At 35.1% G+C, this 19,728-nt stretch overlaps 2 protein-coding genes across 2 annotated transcripts; both read left to right on the top strand.

Moving 5' to 3' along the window:
- Positions 1 to 5,115: 5,115 nt before the first annotated feature.
- On the top strand, positions 5,116 to 6,271 carry LOC114182348. The gene is made up of 2 exons (XM_028069214.1): positions 5,116 to 5,718; positions 5,774 to 6,271. Exons 1-2 carry the CDS (start codon positions 5,116 to 5,118, stop codon positions 6,269 to 6,271), a joined length of 1,101 nt encoding a protein of 366 aa, XP_027925015.1.
- A 5,744-nt stretch (positions 6,272 to 12,015) lies between these two features.
- Positions 12,016 to 16,823, top strand: LOC114176968 (thioredoxin-like protein CITRX, chloroplastic). Its single transcript, XM_028062174.1, has 4 exons — positions 12,016 to 12,322; positions 12,998 to 13,120; positions 15,455 to 15,535; positions 16,260 to 16,823. Exons 1-4 carry the CDS (start codon positions 12,086 to 12,088, stop codon positions 16,374 to 16,376), a joined length of 558 nt encoding a protein of 185 aa, XP_027917975.1. The 5' UTR covers positions 12,016 to 12,085; the 3' UTR covers positions 16,377 to 16,823.
- The last annotated feature ends 2,905 nt before the right edge of the window (positions 16,824 to 19,728 follow it).

The raw sequence follows: 19,728 nt of genomic DNA, 5'->3' as shown, positions 1-19,728 counted from the left end.
TTTTTTTTTTCTTTTAATTTTGTTTCAACTTAATATAAACGATACTTATGTAATCTTGTTAGAGATTCTTTTGAATGAATTTGTTAAGTCGGAGTGTCAACAAAAATAAATAATATTTTAAATTTTAGGAAAATGAAATTCCTTACTGAACAAAGAATGGATTTATTTTACAAATACTTATAATATCCTTTTATAAGATATTTATATTTTTCATGTAATTTATAATATACGAACTACTTTTGTGTTTAAGTACTCATTATTGTAGTTAGATAAAAAAAAATATTGGTTGATAAATTTTGGGGTTGTTGGTATATATTTACACACAATGCAATTCTCTCTCTCTCTCTCTCTCTCTCTCTCTCTATATATATATATATATATATATATATATATATATATATATATATATATATAAAACGTCAAACTTATCTCTTTCTTTTATCAGTAAAATTAGAAAGTGAATAAAAAGTTTATAACACAAATCACACGTCATGTTCAACTTTAAGCCATATTCTTAATAAACAAATTTCTCTCTTTATTTTCATTTTGCTAAGAAAAAATTATGCTATGAAAATGGTTTATGTGATTAAAATTGCTTCCTTAGCGTGTGTTTGTCTTTTTCTTCAAATGCTTAAATTTTTACTATATTTTCATTCTCGTACGCATCATATGCAACTTATCTTATTGTCTTTTATTTATCCTTTCAATTAAAAAACAATAACCTATCTCAACGGCTTAAAAATTTGTGTCTTGAAAATAATGATAAAACGGATAGAAAATTTCGAAAAAAATATGAAAAAGAAAGGAAGAGAAAAAATATGAAATAAATAATAGAAGGTAAACTTTTACTTCTACCAAGTCCACGCTGTTTTTTTACAATCACATATTTTTAAAATATCATTTTATTATTTGTATGGGTAACAGGCCGGTCATATCCCGACCCATTTGTACGTGGAAAGGCTGACCACATCTCGATCCTAGGAAGAGGGAAGAGGCGTGCAAGACCAGCAAGCAAAGAAAAAGGGGTCAGCATGATGCAGAGGCCGGGTACATCTTGGCCTGCTGCCTGGCCGGGTATATCCCGGCCCAATAGTGGCCGCTTGGGTAAGGATGATGATGTACATACAAGCAGTGCATAATCTCGCTTCATTTAGAATTCTATAATATTTTTCATTTCGTTTAGTTTTCATTTCGATTTATAAGATTTTTCATTTAGTAAATATAGGAAGGACTGATTCTTGAGAAGGTATATACGAGCAATCTTAATCAATAAGAAAAGAGTTGATCCTTAACAAGTTACACACGAGCAATCTTAGTAATTACGGAAAGAACTAATCCTTGACAAGGTACACAGACGGACAATCTTAGTCAATAAGGAAAGAGCTGACGAGCAATCTTAGACAATAAAGAAAGAGTTGATCCTTTACAATGTACAGACGAGCAATCTCAGTCAATAAGGAAAGAACTTACACGTGCAATCTTAGTCAGAAAGGAAAGAGTTGATCCTCGAATGCGAACTATCAACAAATAATAATAACAAGTCTGCTAAGTGAACAATATAAATTAGGATCTAGTAACTACAAAGAGATGTGTTTTTCTCACTTTACTACATACGCCTCATATCGAATCACTATTTGACTTGAATGTCGGAGTGTCTGCAGTTACCCCACCCTCGGAGTTCATGCAGCGAGCAGATCCAGCGAGAGTCCTGAGGGGAGCAAAGGAAGAATCGACACCGTCTTAAGATCGTCTTGTTCCATATTAAAACAATGTCAATCAGGCTAATGAGATTATCTTTAAAATATCATTTTATTATCTGAAAAAATTTTCAAATAAATCGGAACAAAATTTTTAAACTACATGAATTGTATTTCAAAATAAACATTAACTTTTTGAAATATGATTTTCAAAACATATTATTTAAAATACATATAAGATTTTTTAAAATGAGTTTTCCGAAACATTCTCCTATAAAATATAAATATATTCTGAAAAAAAAAATCGGAATATGTTCTAAAAGAACTTTTAGAAAAGTTTTTTCTCATTCTTTCTTTTCTTTCTTTACACCATCATCCCTATAGATAGTCAACAAAGCATAAATTCTCTTATGTCTTACGCTGTTTATTTTCTAAAAAACCAAAACGAGATTTTCTTAAGAACAAACTTTTTAAAACTATGTACTTCAATTTTTTTAAATACTTGGCGAACCTTTCATAAATGGAAATAAAAAATGTTTTAATCCTTAAAAGTTAAGTAACTTTTTTTTTCATTCTTTAAATTTAGAATTAACTTTTTTAGTTCGTGTAATTTAAAAGAAATTGGTTCAGTTTATTCGTCCAAAAGTTAAAATTAATATTTAAAAAATAACATAAAATAATATTTCAAAACTAAAGAAATGAAGCAAACACTTTAAAATTATAAGGACAAGAAAGATAAATTTTAAATCTGAGAAGAGAAATTTAAATAATTAAAAATATATTTAAACACAAAAAATATACAGAAGATTATCTTTCGAAGAAGAAACTATTTTCCAACAAAAGCCATGTTCAAATTTTTTAAACGATTATTTTTACCTTTCTTTTCAGAAACAAAATATCTTCTAAAAATTATGTAAAATGTTTATTTTTTTCCTAACATTTGTCTAAATTATTATTAGGGTTAAATATGTTTTTGGTCCCTCAAGTTTGAGCGAAATTTGGGTTTAGTCCCTCATCAAAACTTTTGACCAATTTAGTCTTTCATCTTCCAAAGTGCGTGAATTTAGTCCTTTTAACCAAATTTTGTTAAGTTTATCTGACATTTCAAGCACATTTCATGATAGTATTTAAATTATTTATACTGTTTGACAAATTTTTGCTTCAATGTTAACTTAAATACTATCATGAAATGCACTCGAAACGTCAGATAAACTTAACAAAATTTGGTTAAAAGGACTAAATTCACGCATTTTGAAAGATGAAGGACTAAATTGGTCAAAAGTTTTGATGAGAGACTAATTCCAAATTTCGCTGAAACTTGAGTGATCAAAAACATATTTAACCCTTATTATTATTATTACTAGCGTAACACATGCGCTATCGCGCATGTGTGTATATTGTGAGAACCCACTATCCTTCCCCTTTTTATACACTATCTTCTTTCTCCTACTCATATCACTGAACCACACTTCACTATCACTGTTTTCCTCCCTCTGAACCAACTACACTTCCTTCTCTCTAATAGGAGCTCAAAATTTCCCTTTCTAATCACTCCTCCCTTCTGTTACAACTACTGGACCTGGAACCAGAAGAAGAATTCCTCCTCCAGCTGAGTCATCTTCTCTTCCCGGTAAGTCAAATTCGGTTTTCCTCAATTCTCTCCAATTTTGGAATTTCTGGAGTTCAATGCTTACCAAAACCGAATTAGGGTCCTGTACTCCCTCTGAGTTTATGAATTTCAGCCCCTTAGGTTGTGGAATTGAGGTGCCCTTGTGATTAGAGTCTTGCTTGTGGTGATTTTAAAAAGGCAAAGGAAGCTAACTGTAATTTCTTCTTATTTAAACCCATGAATCATGTTTGATGAGTCTGATTGAAGCTCTGAGTGCCAAATTGCTGGTTAAAATTTATGTGTGGTTGCTTGATTGAATTCTGCCATGAATCCAGTGCATTTACATGTGGGAACAATGTGTAATCTGGTATTTTCGCCTAGGCGGGTGGCTCTCGCCCAAGCGAAAATACCAGAAAACCCACCCCTTTTCTTGCGCGAAGTCTCGCCTAGGCGAGCTGAGGTCGCTTAAGCGAGAAGACAATCTCGTCTAAGCGAGCCAGCTTAGCCTGAGCGAGAGTTCGCCTAGTTTTAACTTTAGCCACTGTTAGAGCCTCACTCAGGCGAGACTGACTCGCCTAAGCGAGATGATCTCTTGCTTGGGCTAGATTGTCTAGCTTGAGCGAGAGTCACTGCAGTGGGATGTTTCAATTTCCGTTTTAAAGTGCGATATTGTATGTTTTAAGGTAGTTTTGTGCAATTAGTATCTCATATGCCTAGAACTTCATTATTAATGTATTGTGTGATGAAATTGGATTGGTATGAAGCATGAGGAGTTGTGATTGGAATAGAATTTCAAAGGAAATTCATGTGAACTTATTAGTGTGTGTGTGTGTGTGTGTGTAAGGACGTGTGGAATCCATATTGGTTGGTATCCTGCAACTCCAATAATCATTCACGCTCAGATAGAGTAGAATGGATTATGTCGTGAGGAGTAGTAGGAAGTCCTAGTCTTTGGACTTGATCAAGTCCTAGACGCGAAGGGGACTTACCCTGGGAACGGTCGGGTGAAGACTCCTTGTGTCCAAACTCTGCAGAGTCTGGGAACCGTTGCAGATGCAAGCCACCAAGAGCTCCAATGTCGCTTACACAATCCGGATATCGAGTCTAGAATTATGCAATTGAGTTGTGTGTTATGATTGATATTTATATTGTGAATTGTATCATTTTTCTCTCAATTCAGTTAGCTTACCCTTTTTTTTATTTTGCTTGTCTTTGTGTTTTCTCCTTTGCAATGATCACCTACGGTTGGTGTGAGCAGAGTCGAGCCTTGATGCTGAGCAGGAGCTGACTCTTTGGTTGGGTGTTGTGTTAGTTTTTGGGCCAGATTCTATAAAGTCTTAGACTTGTAGTTTAGATCTTCTCCTTGTATTACTACTCTTGTCAGGAGTGTTTTGTGTAGTGTTTTTGGATGACTGTACCAGTTTTATATAATTATATGTATATGACTGTTATCTCTACTATCTGCTATGTTTGATCATGATATAATGTTTTATTTGATAGTGGGAAAAACTATTAAATGAGATGTTACATTTTTGGTATCAGAGCAGTGGTTCCTTTAGGGTCTGTAGGTGTGAGCTTGCCTAGTTTCTGTTGTGTGTTTCTCATAGTTTTTGGTGCGATTGTGGTATTTGTTAGCTAGATTGACGATTCTCTCTTTGTGTGGTCAGAGCTATGGCACCTAGGCCTCCTCCTCCTCCTCTTCCTAACCCGGATAGTTCTCACTTAGTGGGGACAATTGAAGTGATGTTAGCGGCCATGCAGCAACAGAATGCTAACATGGTGAATCAGCACAACCTAGCCTTGCAGTAGATGGAGTTTGTTAGGCTCGTAGCAGAGGCAACTCAGCATAGGCATTTGGAAGCCCTGCATCAGTTGGGGGAGAATCGTTCTACAGCTGGATCTTCCCAAGCTCCACCATTACGAGTACAAGAATGGTGTTTGGAGGATTTTCTTCAACATCATCCATCCCGCTTCGATGGCAAGACCACCCCGGATGAGGCAGATCAGTGGATGAGGGATATGGAGCGAATTTATGATGCCAAGAGGTGCCCAATAGAGAATAGACTGGTGTATTCTGAGTATCTGCTAGCCGGAGAGGTTGTCCACTTGTGGTCTAGTATGAAGATGATGCTAGAAGACAACCGAGAGCCCGTCACATGGGAGTTGTTCAAAAAGAAGTTTTCTGCTGAGTACTTTCCAAACAATGTGAGGTACGCCAAAGAGGTGAAGTTCTTGCAGCTGATGCAAGGAGAGATGTCAGTATCAGAGTATGCTGAGAAGTTCAAGCACCTGGGCAGATTCCATACCTTGAGGATGGCTGAGGATTGGCAGTGTAGAAAGTTTGAGAATGGGTTGAGAGGCGATCTTAAACTCATGGTGGCTCCGCTTTCTATAAAGGAGTTCCCTGCTTTGGTGGGAGAAAGCAAAAGTAATGGAGAAGCTAAAAGCTGAAGTTGAAGCTCAATAGCGGTCTCAGCAGAAGGTGGAAGGACCATCTGGGTCCACGAGTCGACAGGATGATAGGAGGAAACGCTACTCTAGACCTCCGCCTCAGGGGTCCAGGAGATTCACACCACAGTCACATCAGCCTCAGTCTCATCAGCATCAGTCTCCTCAGCATCACTCTCACATGGCTCGGTGTTTTCATTGTGGAGGGCCCCACATGAGGAGTGCTTGCCCTCTGCTTGGTGGCAGACAAACATGTCACAGATGTGGTCAGGAAGGCCACTTCCTCAGAGATTGCCCCACTGGCAAGAGTGTAGTGCCGAGGATTCCAACGCAGCCGCAACCACAGCAGGCACGGGAGAGTGCTAGGCCCCAGGCAGATGGCCGAATGTATGCCATGATGGGTGCAGAGGCAGACAGATCAGGTAACCTCATCATTGGATCTTGTGTGATTGCCGGTAGGAGCTTGCGTGTGTTATACGATTCGGGAGCGACACACTCTTTTGTGCGGAGTCTATAGTGATGGAGTTGGGTCTTCCGGTGATGGAACTCCAGTACGACCTGGTGGTGTCCACGCCTGCTTCTAGGATGGTTAGAACCTCGACGTTGTGTGCCAGATGTTTGATCGAGGTTGAGGGGCGCAAGTACAGGTTGAACCTTATCTGTTTACCTCTGGAAGGGTTAGATGTAATCATGGGGATGGATTGGCTATCTGCTAATCACATTCTCATTGATTGCAATGAGAAGAAAGTGTTGTTCCCCAGCTCAGAGGATGAAGATTTGTTGATGTCCTCACAGCATGTGGATAGAGCAATAAAGGAGGGATCTCGGTGTTTTTTAATTTTGACTCAACTATCTGTTGAGAATGGGGATGGACACCTTGAGACGCCAGTGGTGAGGGAATTCTCATATGTTTTCCCTAATGAAGTGTCTGGCTTGCCTCCTTCTAGGGAGATAGAGTTCTCTATTGATCTGGTGCCAGGAGCAGGACCAGTATCAATAGCACCCTACAGGATGACTCTTGCTGAGTTAGCAGAATTGAAGAAGCAGATTGAGGAACTGTTGGAGAAACAGTTCATTAGACCCAGTGTGTTACCTTGGGGAGCGCCGGTGTTATTGGTCAAGAAGAAAGATGGCAGCTCTAGGCTTTGTGTGGATTACAAGCTAACCATCAAGAACAAATATCCTCTGCCAAGGATAGATGACTTGATGGATCAGTTGCATGGAACTGTGGTGTTTTCAAAAATCGACCTGAGATCAGGATACCATCAGATTAGAGTTAAGTCTGATGATGTGCAGAAGACCGCTTTTAGATCCATATATGGACACTACGAGTACGTAGTGATGCCTTTCGGTGTGACTAATGCTCTTGCTCTGTTCATGGATTATATGAATAGAATCTTCAGGCCGTTTCTAGACAAGTTCGTGGTGGTCTTCAGCGACGACATTCTGATATATTCCCGAACTCGTTAAGAGCATGCAGAGCATCTGAGGACAGTTCTGAGCATCTTGAGGGAGAAACAGTTGTATGCAAAACTGTCAAAGTGCTAGTTCTGGATGACCACGGTCTAATTCTTGGGGCATATGATCTCAGCTCAGGACATATTTGTGGACCCATCCAAAGTTGAGGCTGTGTTAAAATGAGAGCGTCCTAAATTAGTGACTGAGATTAGGAGCTTTGTGGGACTGACAAACTACTACAGAAGGTTCATCGAGGGGTTCTCTAAGATCGTGGCACCCTTGACACACATGACTCGCAAGGATCAGCCTTTTACTTGGACCGACCGGTGTGAAAATAGTTTCCAAGAGTTGAAGCAGAAGCTGACCAGTGCTCCCGTGTTGGTGATTCCTGATGCCAGTAGACCCTTTGAGGTTTACTGTGATCCTTCCCACCAGGGGTTAGGGTGTGTTCTGATGCAAGAACGAAGAGTGGTTGCCTACGCCTCGAGACAATTGAAAAGTCATGAGAAGAACTACCCCACACACAATTTGAAGTTAGCGACTATGGTGTTTGCACTGAAAATCTGGAGACATTATCTGTATGGTACTCAGTTCCAAGTTTTTTGTTCGACCAGAAAGAGTTGAACATGAGGCAAAGACGATGGATGAAGTTTTTAAAGGACTTTGACTTCGAGTTGTTGTACCACCCGGGGAAAGCGAATGTGGTGGCTGATGCCCTAAGTCGAAAAATAGTTCACGCATCTTATATGATGGCCAGGGAGTTGGATTTGGTGGAGCAATTTAGGGACATGCAGTTACAGGTGACTTTAGGAGAGGATGTCATTACATGCAACCATCTAACAGTGTCTAGTGATTTCCTCGTCCTGATAAAGGAGAGGCAATTATCTGATCCCAAGCTGCGAAGAACAGTGGAGTTGCTTGGTACTGAGAAAGCTAAGGACTTTGAGATAGGAAGTGATGGGGTGTTAAGATTCAGAGGCAAGGTCTGCATACCTGAGGATTTGGAAGTGAAAGGCATGATTCTTGAAGAGGGACACAAGAGTCGTTTTAGCATGCACCCAAGCATGACTAAAATGTACCATGATCTGAAAGAATCCTTCTGGTGGTCGTGAATGAAGTCAGATGTAGCTCGATATGTGTCATCCTGCTTGACCTGTCAGAAGGCTAAAGCAGAACATCAGAGACCTGGAGGAATGCTACAACAGTTAGAGATCCCGGAGTGGAAATGGGATAGCATTGCTATGGATTTTGTTACCCATTTACCACGGACAGTGAGGAGCCATGATGCCATATGGGTTACAGTAGACCGTCTGACCAAGATTGCCAACTTCCTAGCGGTGAATCTGAGGATGTACATGACGAAGCTGACATAATTGTCTATCAGTGAGATTATGAGATTGCATGGAGTGTCGTCGAGCATAGTCTCTGATAGAGATCCATGATTCACCTCCCGTTTCTGGCAGACGTTGCAAAGTGCCTTGGGCAACAGGCTGATTATGAGCTCAGCTTATCACCCCCAGACGGATGGCCAGTCCGAGAGGACAATTCAGTCTCTTGAGGACCTCTTGCAGACGTGCGTGCTGGATCATCTTGGTGCATGGGACGAGATCCTACCTTTGATGGAGTTTACCTATAATAACAATTTCCATGCAAGCATTGGCATGGCGCCATATGAAGCTCTCTATGGTAGGAGATGCAGGACTCCCTTGTGCTGGTACCAAGATGGAGAGTCAGTGGTTGTAGGACCAGAGTTACTGAGGCAAACTACAGAGAAGGTCAATCTAATACAAGAAAGGATTAAGGCATCTCAGAGCAGACATAAATCATATGCTGATCAGAGGAGAAGACGTTTGGAGTTTGCAGCTGGAGACCATGTTTTCTTGAGGATTACCCCGACCACTAGTGTAGGGAGGGCTATTCGCTCGAGGAAGCTGTCTCCTAAGTTCATCAGTCCATATCAGATTTTGAGGAGGATTGGACCAGTGGCTTATGTGATCGCCCTACCTCCTCAGTTGTCCAACCTTCACTCAATATTCCATGTCTCTCAGCTCAGAAAGTATGTGTCTGATCCTTCTCATGTGGTTGAGGCAGAAGATCTGCAGATTAGAGGAGATCTTTCAGTGGAGGTTCAACCTGTTGGTCTTGGTGATAGCCAGACAGGGCAGCGAAGGGGGAAGTCCATCAGTCTAGTTCAGATCATCTGGGACAAGAGAACGAGTGATTCCACTTGGGAACTTGAAGAGGATGTGAAGGAATCATATCCAGACTTGTTCTTTGGTGAGCCTTAATTTTCGGGACGAAAATTTTGTTGTTGGAGAGATTATGAGAACCCACTATCCCTCCCCTCTCTATACACTCTCTTCTTTCTCCTACTCATATCACTGAACCACACTCCACCATCATTGTTTTCCTCCCTCTGAACCAACTGCACTGCCTTCTCTCTAATAGGAGCTCAAAATTTCCCTTTCTAATCACTTCTCCCTTCTGTTACAGCTACTGGACCTGGAACCAGAAGAAGAATTCCTCCTCCAGTTGAGTCATCTTCTTCTCCCGGTAAGTCAAATTCGGTTTTCCTCAATTCTCTCCAATTTTGGAATTTTTGGAGTTTAATGCTTACCAAAACAGAATTAGGGTCTTGTACTCACTCTGAGTTTATGAATTTCAGCCCCTTAGGTTGTGGAAGTGAGGTGCCCTTGTGATTAGATTCTTGTTTGTGGTGATTTTAAAAAGGTAAGGGAAGCTAACTGTAATTTCTTCTTATTTAAACCCATGAATCACGTTTGATGAGTCTGATTGAAGCTTTGAGTGCTAAATTGCTGGTTAAAATTTATGTGTGGTTGCTTGATTGAATTCTGCCATGAATCCAGTGCATTTACATGTGGGAACAATGTGTAATCTGGTATTTTCGCTTAGGCGGGTGGCTCTCGCCCAAGTGAAAACACCAGAAAACCCACCCCTTTTCTTGCGCGAAGTCTCGCCTAGGCGAGCTGAGGTCGCTTAAGTGAGAAGACAATCTCGTCTAAGCGAGCCAGCTTAGCCTGAGCGAGAGTTCGCCTAGTTTTAACTTTAGCCACTGTTAGAGCCTCGCTCAGGCGAGACTGACTCGCCTAAGCGAGATGATCTCTCGCCTGGGCTAGATTGTCTAGCTTGAGCGAGAGTCACTGCAGTGGGATGTTTCAGTTTCCGTTTTAAAGTGCGATATTATATGTTTTAAGGTAGTTTTGTGCAATTAGTATCTCATATGCCTGGAACTTCATTATTAATGTATTGTGTGATGAAATTGGATTGGTATGAATCATGAGGAGTTGTGATTAGAATAGAATTTCAAGGGAAATTCATGTGAACTTATTAGTGTGTGTGTGTGTGTGTGTGTAAGGACGTGTGGAATCCATATTGGTTGGTATCCTGAAACTCCAATGATCATTCACGCTCAGATAGAGCAGAATGGATTATGTCGTGAGGAGTAGCAGGAGGTCCTAGTCTTTGGACTTGATCAAGTCCTAGACGCGAAGGGGACTTACCCTGGGAACGGTCGGGTGAAGACTCCTTGTGTCCAGACTCTGCAGAGTCTGGGAACCGTTGCAGGTGCAAGCCACCAAGAGCTCCAATGTCGCTTACACAATCCGGATATCGAGTCTAGAATTATGCAATTGAGTTGTGTGTTATGATTGATATTTACATTGTGAATTGTATCATTTTTCTCTCAATTTAGTTAGCTTACCCTTTTGTTTATTTTGCCTGTCTTTGTGTTTTCTCCTTTGCAATGATCACCTACGGTTGGTGTGAGTAGAGCCGAGCCTTGTGATGATACCCCTCCGTTGAGCAGGAGCTGACTCTTTGCTTGGGTGTTGTGTTAGTTTTTGGGTCAGATTCTACAAAGTCTTGAGACTTGTAGTTTAGATATTCTCCTTGTATTACTACTCTTGTCAGGAGGGTTTTGTGTAGTGTTTTTGGATGACTGTACCAACTTTATATACTTATATGTATATGACTGTTATCTCTACTATCTGCTATGTTTGATCATGATATAATGTTTTATTTGATAGTGCGAAAAACTATTAAATGGGATGTTACATATACATTTTTTAAATATACGTGATATTATATTAGTTGGTGAAAATATTATAATGTTATTAAATTAATATATAAATTAAAATTATATTTATTAAAAATAAAGTGAAATATATCAAAAAAGATAAAAGAATAACCAATGATAAATAAAGAAGAAGAGAAGAAACAGATACATCTAATTTTATAAAAAGTTTATAAAAATAACGGTCAATTTTTAAAAATTTAATAAATTATTATATTTAAAATGTAAAATCGGTATTTTGAAAAGTGGACACAAAAAGGGAAATCCTCTTTATATATTGTTATAAATTATTACTACTAGAGTAAACACATACACTATCGTGTGTGAATTCACTTTTTAAATGTATGTGATATTATATTAGTTGGCGATGATATCATAAAATTATTAAATTGATATATAAAATAAAATTGTATTTATAAAAATAAAATAGAATATATTAAAAAAGATTAAAGATTTATCATTAATAAATAAATAAGAGAAAAAACATAAATAAACGATTTTATAAAAAATTAATAAAAATTATGATCAATTTTTAAAATTTTAATAAATAATTATATTTTAAAGAATAAAATTGATGTTTTAAAATGTTAAAAAAAAGAATTTTTTTATATATTTATTGTTATAAATTATTTGGTAACAGAAAAAAAAACATAGGGTAAAGAAATTCTTTTATCTATCTATTTGTATTCATCAAAGTAGAAGTAGATATGGTAAACCCCTGTACTCAAAAACCTTCTTTTCATTCAACACACACTCTCTGCAAATTTCAAACCAACGACAATGGTTCTCCTCCATTGCCATGCTCCTCACCACAGCATGGCCATTCTCTCACCCTTCAATTCCAAACCCCTTTGTGCTTCTCTACCAAACCCTTCTTTCATAACTCACCACAACCCTTATCCCCTCACCACAACCACTCACCTCAACAACAATAAGCCTCTTTCACTCTCCACAGTACCCAGAAAGTTGCTCTGCAAGCCAACCCAAGGAAAATATATCAGGGATGACTATCTTGTGGTATGCCACTTCAAACACTTCACTTTCTAGCATATCGTTTCTGGGTCTATCTTGTTTTTTCTTCATATGGGTCTTTTGTTACTCTTTCTGAATTTTCGTTTTTCATGACAGTTGTATCTAGGTTTCAACAAAATGTTTTCTTTTTGTAGTGAAATTTTTTCTTTTTATTCTTTTGTACATCCGTTTATGTCGCAAAAGTGTTACTAGTTTTCAGTGTAATGAATGGTTTTGTGTTTCTGAGGTAATACTTTGTTTTTCTTCTGATAAAATTCTTTACCTTTTACCCCTTATGAGTAGGAACTTAAAAAATAGTTTTTTTTTTTTTTTTTTTTTATTTGATTTCTTCCTGTGTAAATGTAGTATTTCTGGGAAAGAAGAAAGAAAACAGAAGGGTTTAACTTTTTTTAACTCAATTTCAATGCACTACTCACATCAATGATAAAAAAAATAATCTTTGGCATGACTTTGTTGGCAATCAGTGGATAAATCCATAGATTTTAAGATAAGCAGTTTGTTAGTGAATAACAATGTAAAAAAAATAACGCTGTCAAAACATAGACTATTTACTTTTTGTATTTATTTCATAGACTATTTACTTTTTGTATTTATTATTCAATAAATTAAATGTTGTCTGATACTTTAGTGATCCCATTGTTTGTTATTTTCGACTTGTAGAAAAAGTTGTCAGCTGAGGAAATCCAGGAGCTGGTGAAGGGAGAAAGAAAAGTTCCTCTTATTATAGATTTCTATGCAACTTGGTGTGGACCATGCATCTTAATGGCTCAAGAACTTGAAATGGTACGTGCTTTAAATGATCTGTAAAACGCTTAACCTTTGCTCTGATTTGACTACAAGGATGTGTTGTTGCCTTCTGATGTTGGTTTCAACTTTCAGGCAAGCACAATGCCTTAAAGTATTTTTGATGTTTTAATTCAGCCTCCTTTGCTAGTCTTTAACTATTTTTTAGATTGTGCTGTGGGATAGATTAAATACCATTCACCAAAAATATGGACCAAATTCATTAAATATTTGACAAAGATTTTATATTTGACACGCTTTTGGAAAACAGTCAGCAACTGTCATATTTGGTGCAACATCAAAGTTTTTGGGCACAACACTGCTGCAGTTTTTGCCACATTGTCAAGGATTGCAACAAAACAGCAACTACTGCCACGACTTCAATTTAAAACCTTGATTCTATACAATGATTAATTTCATCATTAATTGTCCAGTATGATAATGAATTTGCCATGTTATTCATTTTCCTTGCCCCCAAAATTAAGGGTTTCCAATCTGTTGGACACCCTATCTGGGTTTGATCATAACAGATTATGGTTTTATATATTCCAATCCAAGTGCATTCTTCTCATCTGAGAGTTTTCTATTATTCATGTTCACTGAATGTGTTGGAACCAAGAATTAAAATGAGAAAGAAAAGAATGATTTTTATTGAATAGAATGAAAAGTATAATGAAGAGAACTCTCTTCCAAGGATTCCCCTTCTCAAAGAATCAATTCCCAGTTTACAATGACAACACGTCTAATTGCAAAGAAGAGATTGTTTGAGGACAAGCAATATTTTAAGAACATTAATGTTATAGGTCTTAGCTCTTAAGCAAACATACAAGTAGATAGTAACAAAGGATGGCCGTGACTAACCAAATAGACACATAAAAAGAGGAACGGATGGCCGTGACTATATACAACATTTTCATGATTTCTAAGCATGTTATTTAATATATTATTTTGTTGTGCATGACTGAATTAGTGGTAGATGCGAGACTATTGGTTGCTTGCAAAACTTGCTCTGATCTGGAGCTTGTGCCATATTCTGAATTAATAGATATGAGATTGATCTAAGAAATAACTTGATAGATTCGGCCTAATTGAATGCTATTTAAGGAGACTGACCTCTTTTATAAATGGCAATTAGTCTTTTTTAACGTGTCTGAAATAAGTTGCATGAGTTTTAACTTGTGCTTACCAATTTACAGTTGTAATTATGGTGTAACTATAGTGAACATACCCTTCAGGATCATAATGGCAACAATTATGAAACTGAATCTTCACCATAAATTCATAATATGTTGAAGATCTTGCAAATCCAAGAGGTTTCAGAACTAGATTCTCTTCATCTAATGTTGTATATTCAGTAAAATCTTATACAATATCTAACTTTATGATAATGTAGAGGACAGAAATAGATGAATTGTATCAACGATTAGGGTTAATGCATTGAAATTTTAATCTACAAGCAAGAGTCACTGTAGTTTTCATCCAAAAGAGGTGGAGGTGAGAAGGGGAGGAGAAAGTGTTAAAAGATCAGGAAGAGGCTTTATTTTATTCACTTGTCATTGTGTTTCGTTATAAATACCTTATTAAGCGCATAATAAATTAGTGCTTATAATTTAAGTACTTACGTGTAAATTGTTTCAATAATTGAAGCAGGAACAAGGTCAAACTATTTTCGTAAGTTATCCACATGAGTTTATATAAATAAGTTCAAAATAGCTTATAAGCGATCCCAAACACTTGTGCTAGATCAGCTTTTTAAACACTCTTTTTTCAAATGCATCCTTAGTTCAGAGACGGTGTGATTTTGAAAACGGTTATGCATATATTTATTAATCAATCATGTTCAAAGCATTCTCTGCAACTTTGCAACCAGTTTACAAGCAAAACACTTATCCAGAAGTTCTATTGAAATTTCAAATGAATGTTAGCTTTAATTTTATGATATTCAATATTTTGTTTTACTTCATCACTAGAAAAGATACATTAATGAACTTCACTAAGGGTCACATCACATTGCATTTTGACAATCAAGTTGGCTGCAATAGTTCATCTTCCATTGAAATACACATATCTTCTGACTGGTAGAACCAATTTAAGCATATGGGATCTAGAATTTGTTCTTCTCCAAGTGGTTGCTTTTCTTTCCCTTACTGACTTTGTACAAAATACTTGAATAATCTTTGCATACTCTGTCTTATTTCCTTAATTCTACAAGTATTTCATGTTTTAATCAATGTCGTGGTTCTTAATTTCACATAAAAGGGTGGTTACTTGTCTTGTTGAGTAGTTGATTTGAAAGCTCAGAAATAACCATCCATATTTACTTTTCTTTTTCAGCTAGCAGTTGAGTACGAAAACAAGGCACTGTTTGTTAAGGTTGACACTGATGACGAGTATGAATTTTCACGCGACATGCAGGTAATACACCCTCAATTTTGTTTACAACATGTTCATGTACAAATACTCAATAGAGATCCATTAGAAAACCTTATTATTTTTTATTGAAGTTGTCAAAGAGTTTGTATAATATAGAATAAATGGGTTTATCCCTCATGCTTTATGTTCGTAACCTAGTATTACAACTACCAGGGTCTCTATACTATGTAGTATATCCTGTTACTATTACCTCTTCATAATTTTCCACTTTTTCTACTTTACAAAATGACACGTGAACTTGCAGTAGGGTACCCTAAAAATGTGGGGACAAAAATAAACATACATTGCATCATGGGGTCTAATCAGTTTCCTCATACAGCAACACATGGTAATCCTGTTTGTTTGTTTAAAGATAATAATAATCCTAAATGTCTAGATCTTGTATATGTATTTTCTTTGTATTATGACTGACAAGAATAACTATTTTAATGGTTGTTGTTTCAACCTTCAAGCCTAGACTAGACAAGACCCTCAAAGGGGACTATTAGCAAACAGATCTAGACCCTGATAATTGATTTGCCCTTCAGTTGAAATTTGGATTGTTACAGTCTCTAAAGAACACACTTGAATGTGATGCATTTTTATGTGACATCAGTCCAACCCACATAAAAGATTCACATCACTTTTAATCCAAATGGGTGACTTTGTCATTTTTACGTGATATGAGACTTAGATTTACACTTGGATTATTCCGGATATATTTCAGGTCCGGGGATTGCCAACTGTGTTCTTTATCAGCCCTGATCCAAACAAAGATGCTATACGAACTGAGGGACTTATACCAATACAGATGATGAGGGACATCATTGACAAGGATATGTGAAACAGCAAAGGGTTATGATCAGCTGACAGTTTGTGTTCCTGGATCCTGCAATATGCTGTCTGGTGCAATGGCATCATATCTTGGACAGAATTGAAGTGCTAACCGATTCATATGATTTTGGCTCTTGAAGGGTTATAAAATTGCATGATATTTATGTGTAAGCTTTGACCTCGACAATGCTCTGTAGTGTGCCACATGTGATGTCAAATGGAAGGACATTGCATCATGTAACACAATCATGGACTTGCAGCACCCCATTCATCAAAATATAAAATATGGTATTTAAAGGGACAATCTGTGTGTGTTAGGTGGTGACTGTGTTGAGCTTACATGCTTCAAATTTATTATCTTGTCACCTTGATGATGTGTTTCTGGGGTGCATTTGAATGTGACAAGCATGGTTCTGATATTCTAGGAAGAAGGGAAAATCAAAGGGTGTCTCTGCAAGAATTTACGTTGATTTTTTCTATTTTTTTTAGTTCGGCAGCACAAAGTGGTTTGATTATGATTTTAGTTTCTTTGAAATTAGCAAGTTTTAACTTAAATCCTAATAAAAAAAACGGTTTTCATTTCTCAAAAAAGTTACAATCTTGTATAGTTTCTACTATTACATTGGCACTTGTTATAATACATTTGTTCAGTGACTTTCATAGATAACTTGTGTCATGATTTATAGTGTTAAAATGTGAAAGCAATTCAGTTTTTAAAATAACTATTTTTTTTTATCTATATTAACATGGATTTAAAATAAAGAATAGTGAATTTGAGTTTTAGAAGATTAAATTCCAAGAAAAATGTTTTTTTTTATAAAAGATTATTTATTTTATAAGATTTAAAACAATAATTTCAACTTTTTGAGAAATGAATATTATATTTTTTCTTATAAAGCTAATATTAAAACTGGTTATTTTATGAGAATTTAAACCTAACAAAATCGGAACAGTAATTCAATTTTACTACTTGTATTGAGAGTAACTAAGTCAATTGATTCATAAAAAAATAAGTTTTTTTTCTTCACATGTTTCTTTTTAAAGGTAATAATTTTTGTTAATTAGATTAAGAACACAATCTTGTGTTAAATAATTTGCACACTTTCTAATTTAAAAAAAATGGCAAAATTCTAAAAGTGGCCAACAGCTAATTAAGATGAGTTGACTAAAATAAATTATTTTAAAAATGAAATGTATGGAGAAATTCTGACTTTATAATAATTTATTGAACAAGTAGTGAAGTATTGAATAAAATAGTGTTAAGAAGACAAAAAGGAAATTGAAATGAAATTTCATTGAAGCAGTCACCGCTATTTATAGATATTCTTCTTCATTCATTCAAAGCTGGAGAAAAACTTTAAAATATAATGAGCTAAGATTTTAGGTTAAATATGTAGAAGTTGATGATTTCATTGTCCTCGATTAGATTTGAATTAGTTTGGATAGATATTCTTCAAATTTTATTGGTTGGATTAGTTTGGATATAAGAAAACATAATTCAAACTAAACTAATCTAATAAAAAAATAGATTAATTTCGATCAATTGGATGTGACTATATGTTAATATACAGAATCATATAGAGAAAAAAAAATCTTCATCCATAAATTCATACATAATTCTTTCACTAAACGAAATAAACAATATTTTTATTATAATTTACTTGCATAAACTAAATAATAGTCACAATTGTTTTATAAAGTAATCTAAGTATATTATTAAATGTCATCCAAAATAATTATTAATATATATATATATATATATATATATATATATATAATTGGTTTGATTGGGATTATTAGATTATATCTAGATGAACAAAATTAGATAATTTGGTTTGCATTGGATCTAATTAAATCAAAATTTTAAACTGATTTAATTTCTCTATTGGCAAATTTATTTACATAATTTGCATTTTTTGGCGAAGATCTTATTTATTATTACGTATTGAGCAACAAAGGTTTGATATAAACAAAAAAAAAGGATAATTCAGAGAAACGAAGAGATTGTCTATTTTTTTAGACTAAACGCATGCTAGAATAATTTGATTTGAAGATAAATAATACTTTTAACAACCTTCACTTTTGCAAATTTTCCAAATTGTATTGATTAATGTTTTGAAGGCATGCTATAGTAATTTCATATGTATTTATAAAAATTAAAATAATAATATTCACATAAAAAATTAATTTCAATAAATAATAGACTAAAAACTATTTTTTTAATCCTTATAAAATTTTTATAAAACAATTCTTTCTTAGAGTGATATTGATACAAAATAAATATTATTGGAAAGACTAAATAATACTTTTTATATTTTAAGTGTAGACGAGATGGTTAATATCTTTTCAACATGGTTTCAAGAATCATCCTTTTAATCAAATTTTGTTAAACTTATCTAAAGTTTCAAACACGTTTTATGATAATATTTGAGTTAGCATTTAAACGTAAACGAAAATGGGTCAAACGATGTAAACAATTCAAATACGATCATGAAATGCGCTTGAAACATTATATAAATTTAATAAAATCTAGTTAAAAGGATTAAATTCATACATTTATAAAGATGAAGAACTAAATTGGTCAAAAGTTTCGAAAATGAACTAATTTCAAATTTTAGTAAAATTTAAGAGATCAAAAACATATTTAACTCTAAAAAATTCACAAATTCTCGTAAACTTTTATCATAAAATTTTGAGTATTAGATTATATAGGTTGACTTATGACTAATGACTAATATGTTTAATTCTTGTATGACGACTAAAAAAACATGATCCACCAGAAAATTTTAATCTTTCTAATTTCTATTTCTTTAAAATCTAAAATTATTTTTTCTTCCTCTTGTTTAGTTAGGTAGAAAAGTTTCTATCTAGAAGCTTTTCATAGATATTACATTTATTATTTCAATGTTTTTAAGGTTAGTTTTTTTTTTCCAATCCAAAACAATAATTGTTCATATTCATTTCCCTTTCATGATATAGTTAGCAGCCTTAGGTCAACTAATTCAATTCAAGTAAGTTTGGTATAAGAATATCTTGTCATGTTTAAATTATACTTCATTTTTGTTTACATTTTCTCTCTCCTCGTTAACTTTTCTTCTGATCTTGTTAGAAAAGAATAAGACATATATTTATTTCTAACTAAAACTAGATCGATTAAAATAGAGTTCAGATTCTCTATTGGTTGTTTTGATATTGTCTTCTGTTGAGCATTAAAAATACATTATGTTGGTATTTTAAATATTTTTTTAATATATTTTAAAACGTCAAAATTAGGGATAATCAATGTATTATGAAGGCACAGTAGAAAAACAACACAAAAAACTCCAACAAAGAATCCAAATTCATAAAATTTTATATATATA

This window comes from Vigna unguiculata, chromosome 1 (assembly GCF_004118075.2).
Source record: "Vigna unguiculata cultivar IT97K-499-35 chromosome 1, ASM411807v1, whole genome shotgun sequence".
Lineage (NCBI taxonomy): Eukaryota > Viridiplantae > Streptophyta > Magnoliopsida > Fabales > Fabaceae > Vigna > Vigna unguiculata.
This window is presented reverse-complemented; position numbering and strand designations above follow the sequence as displayed.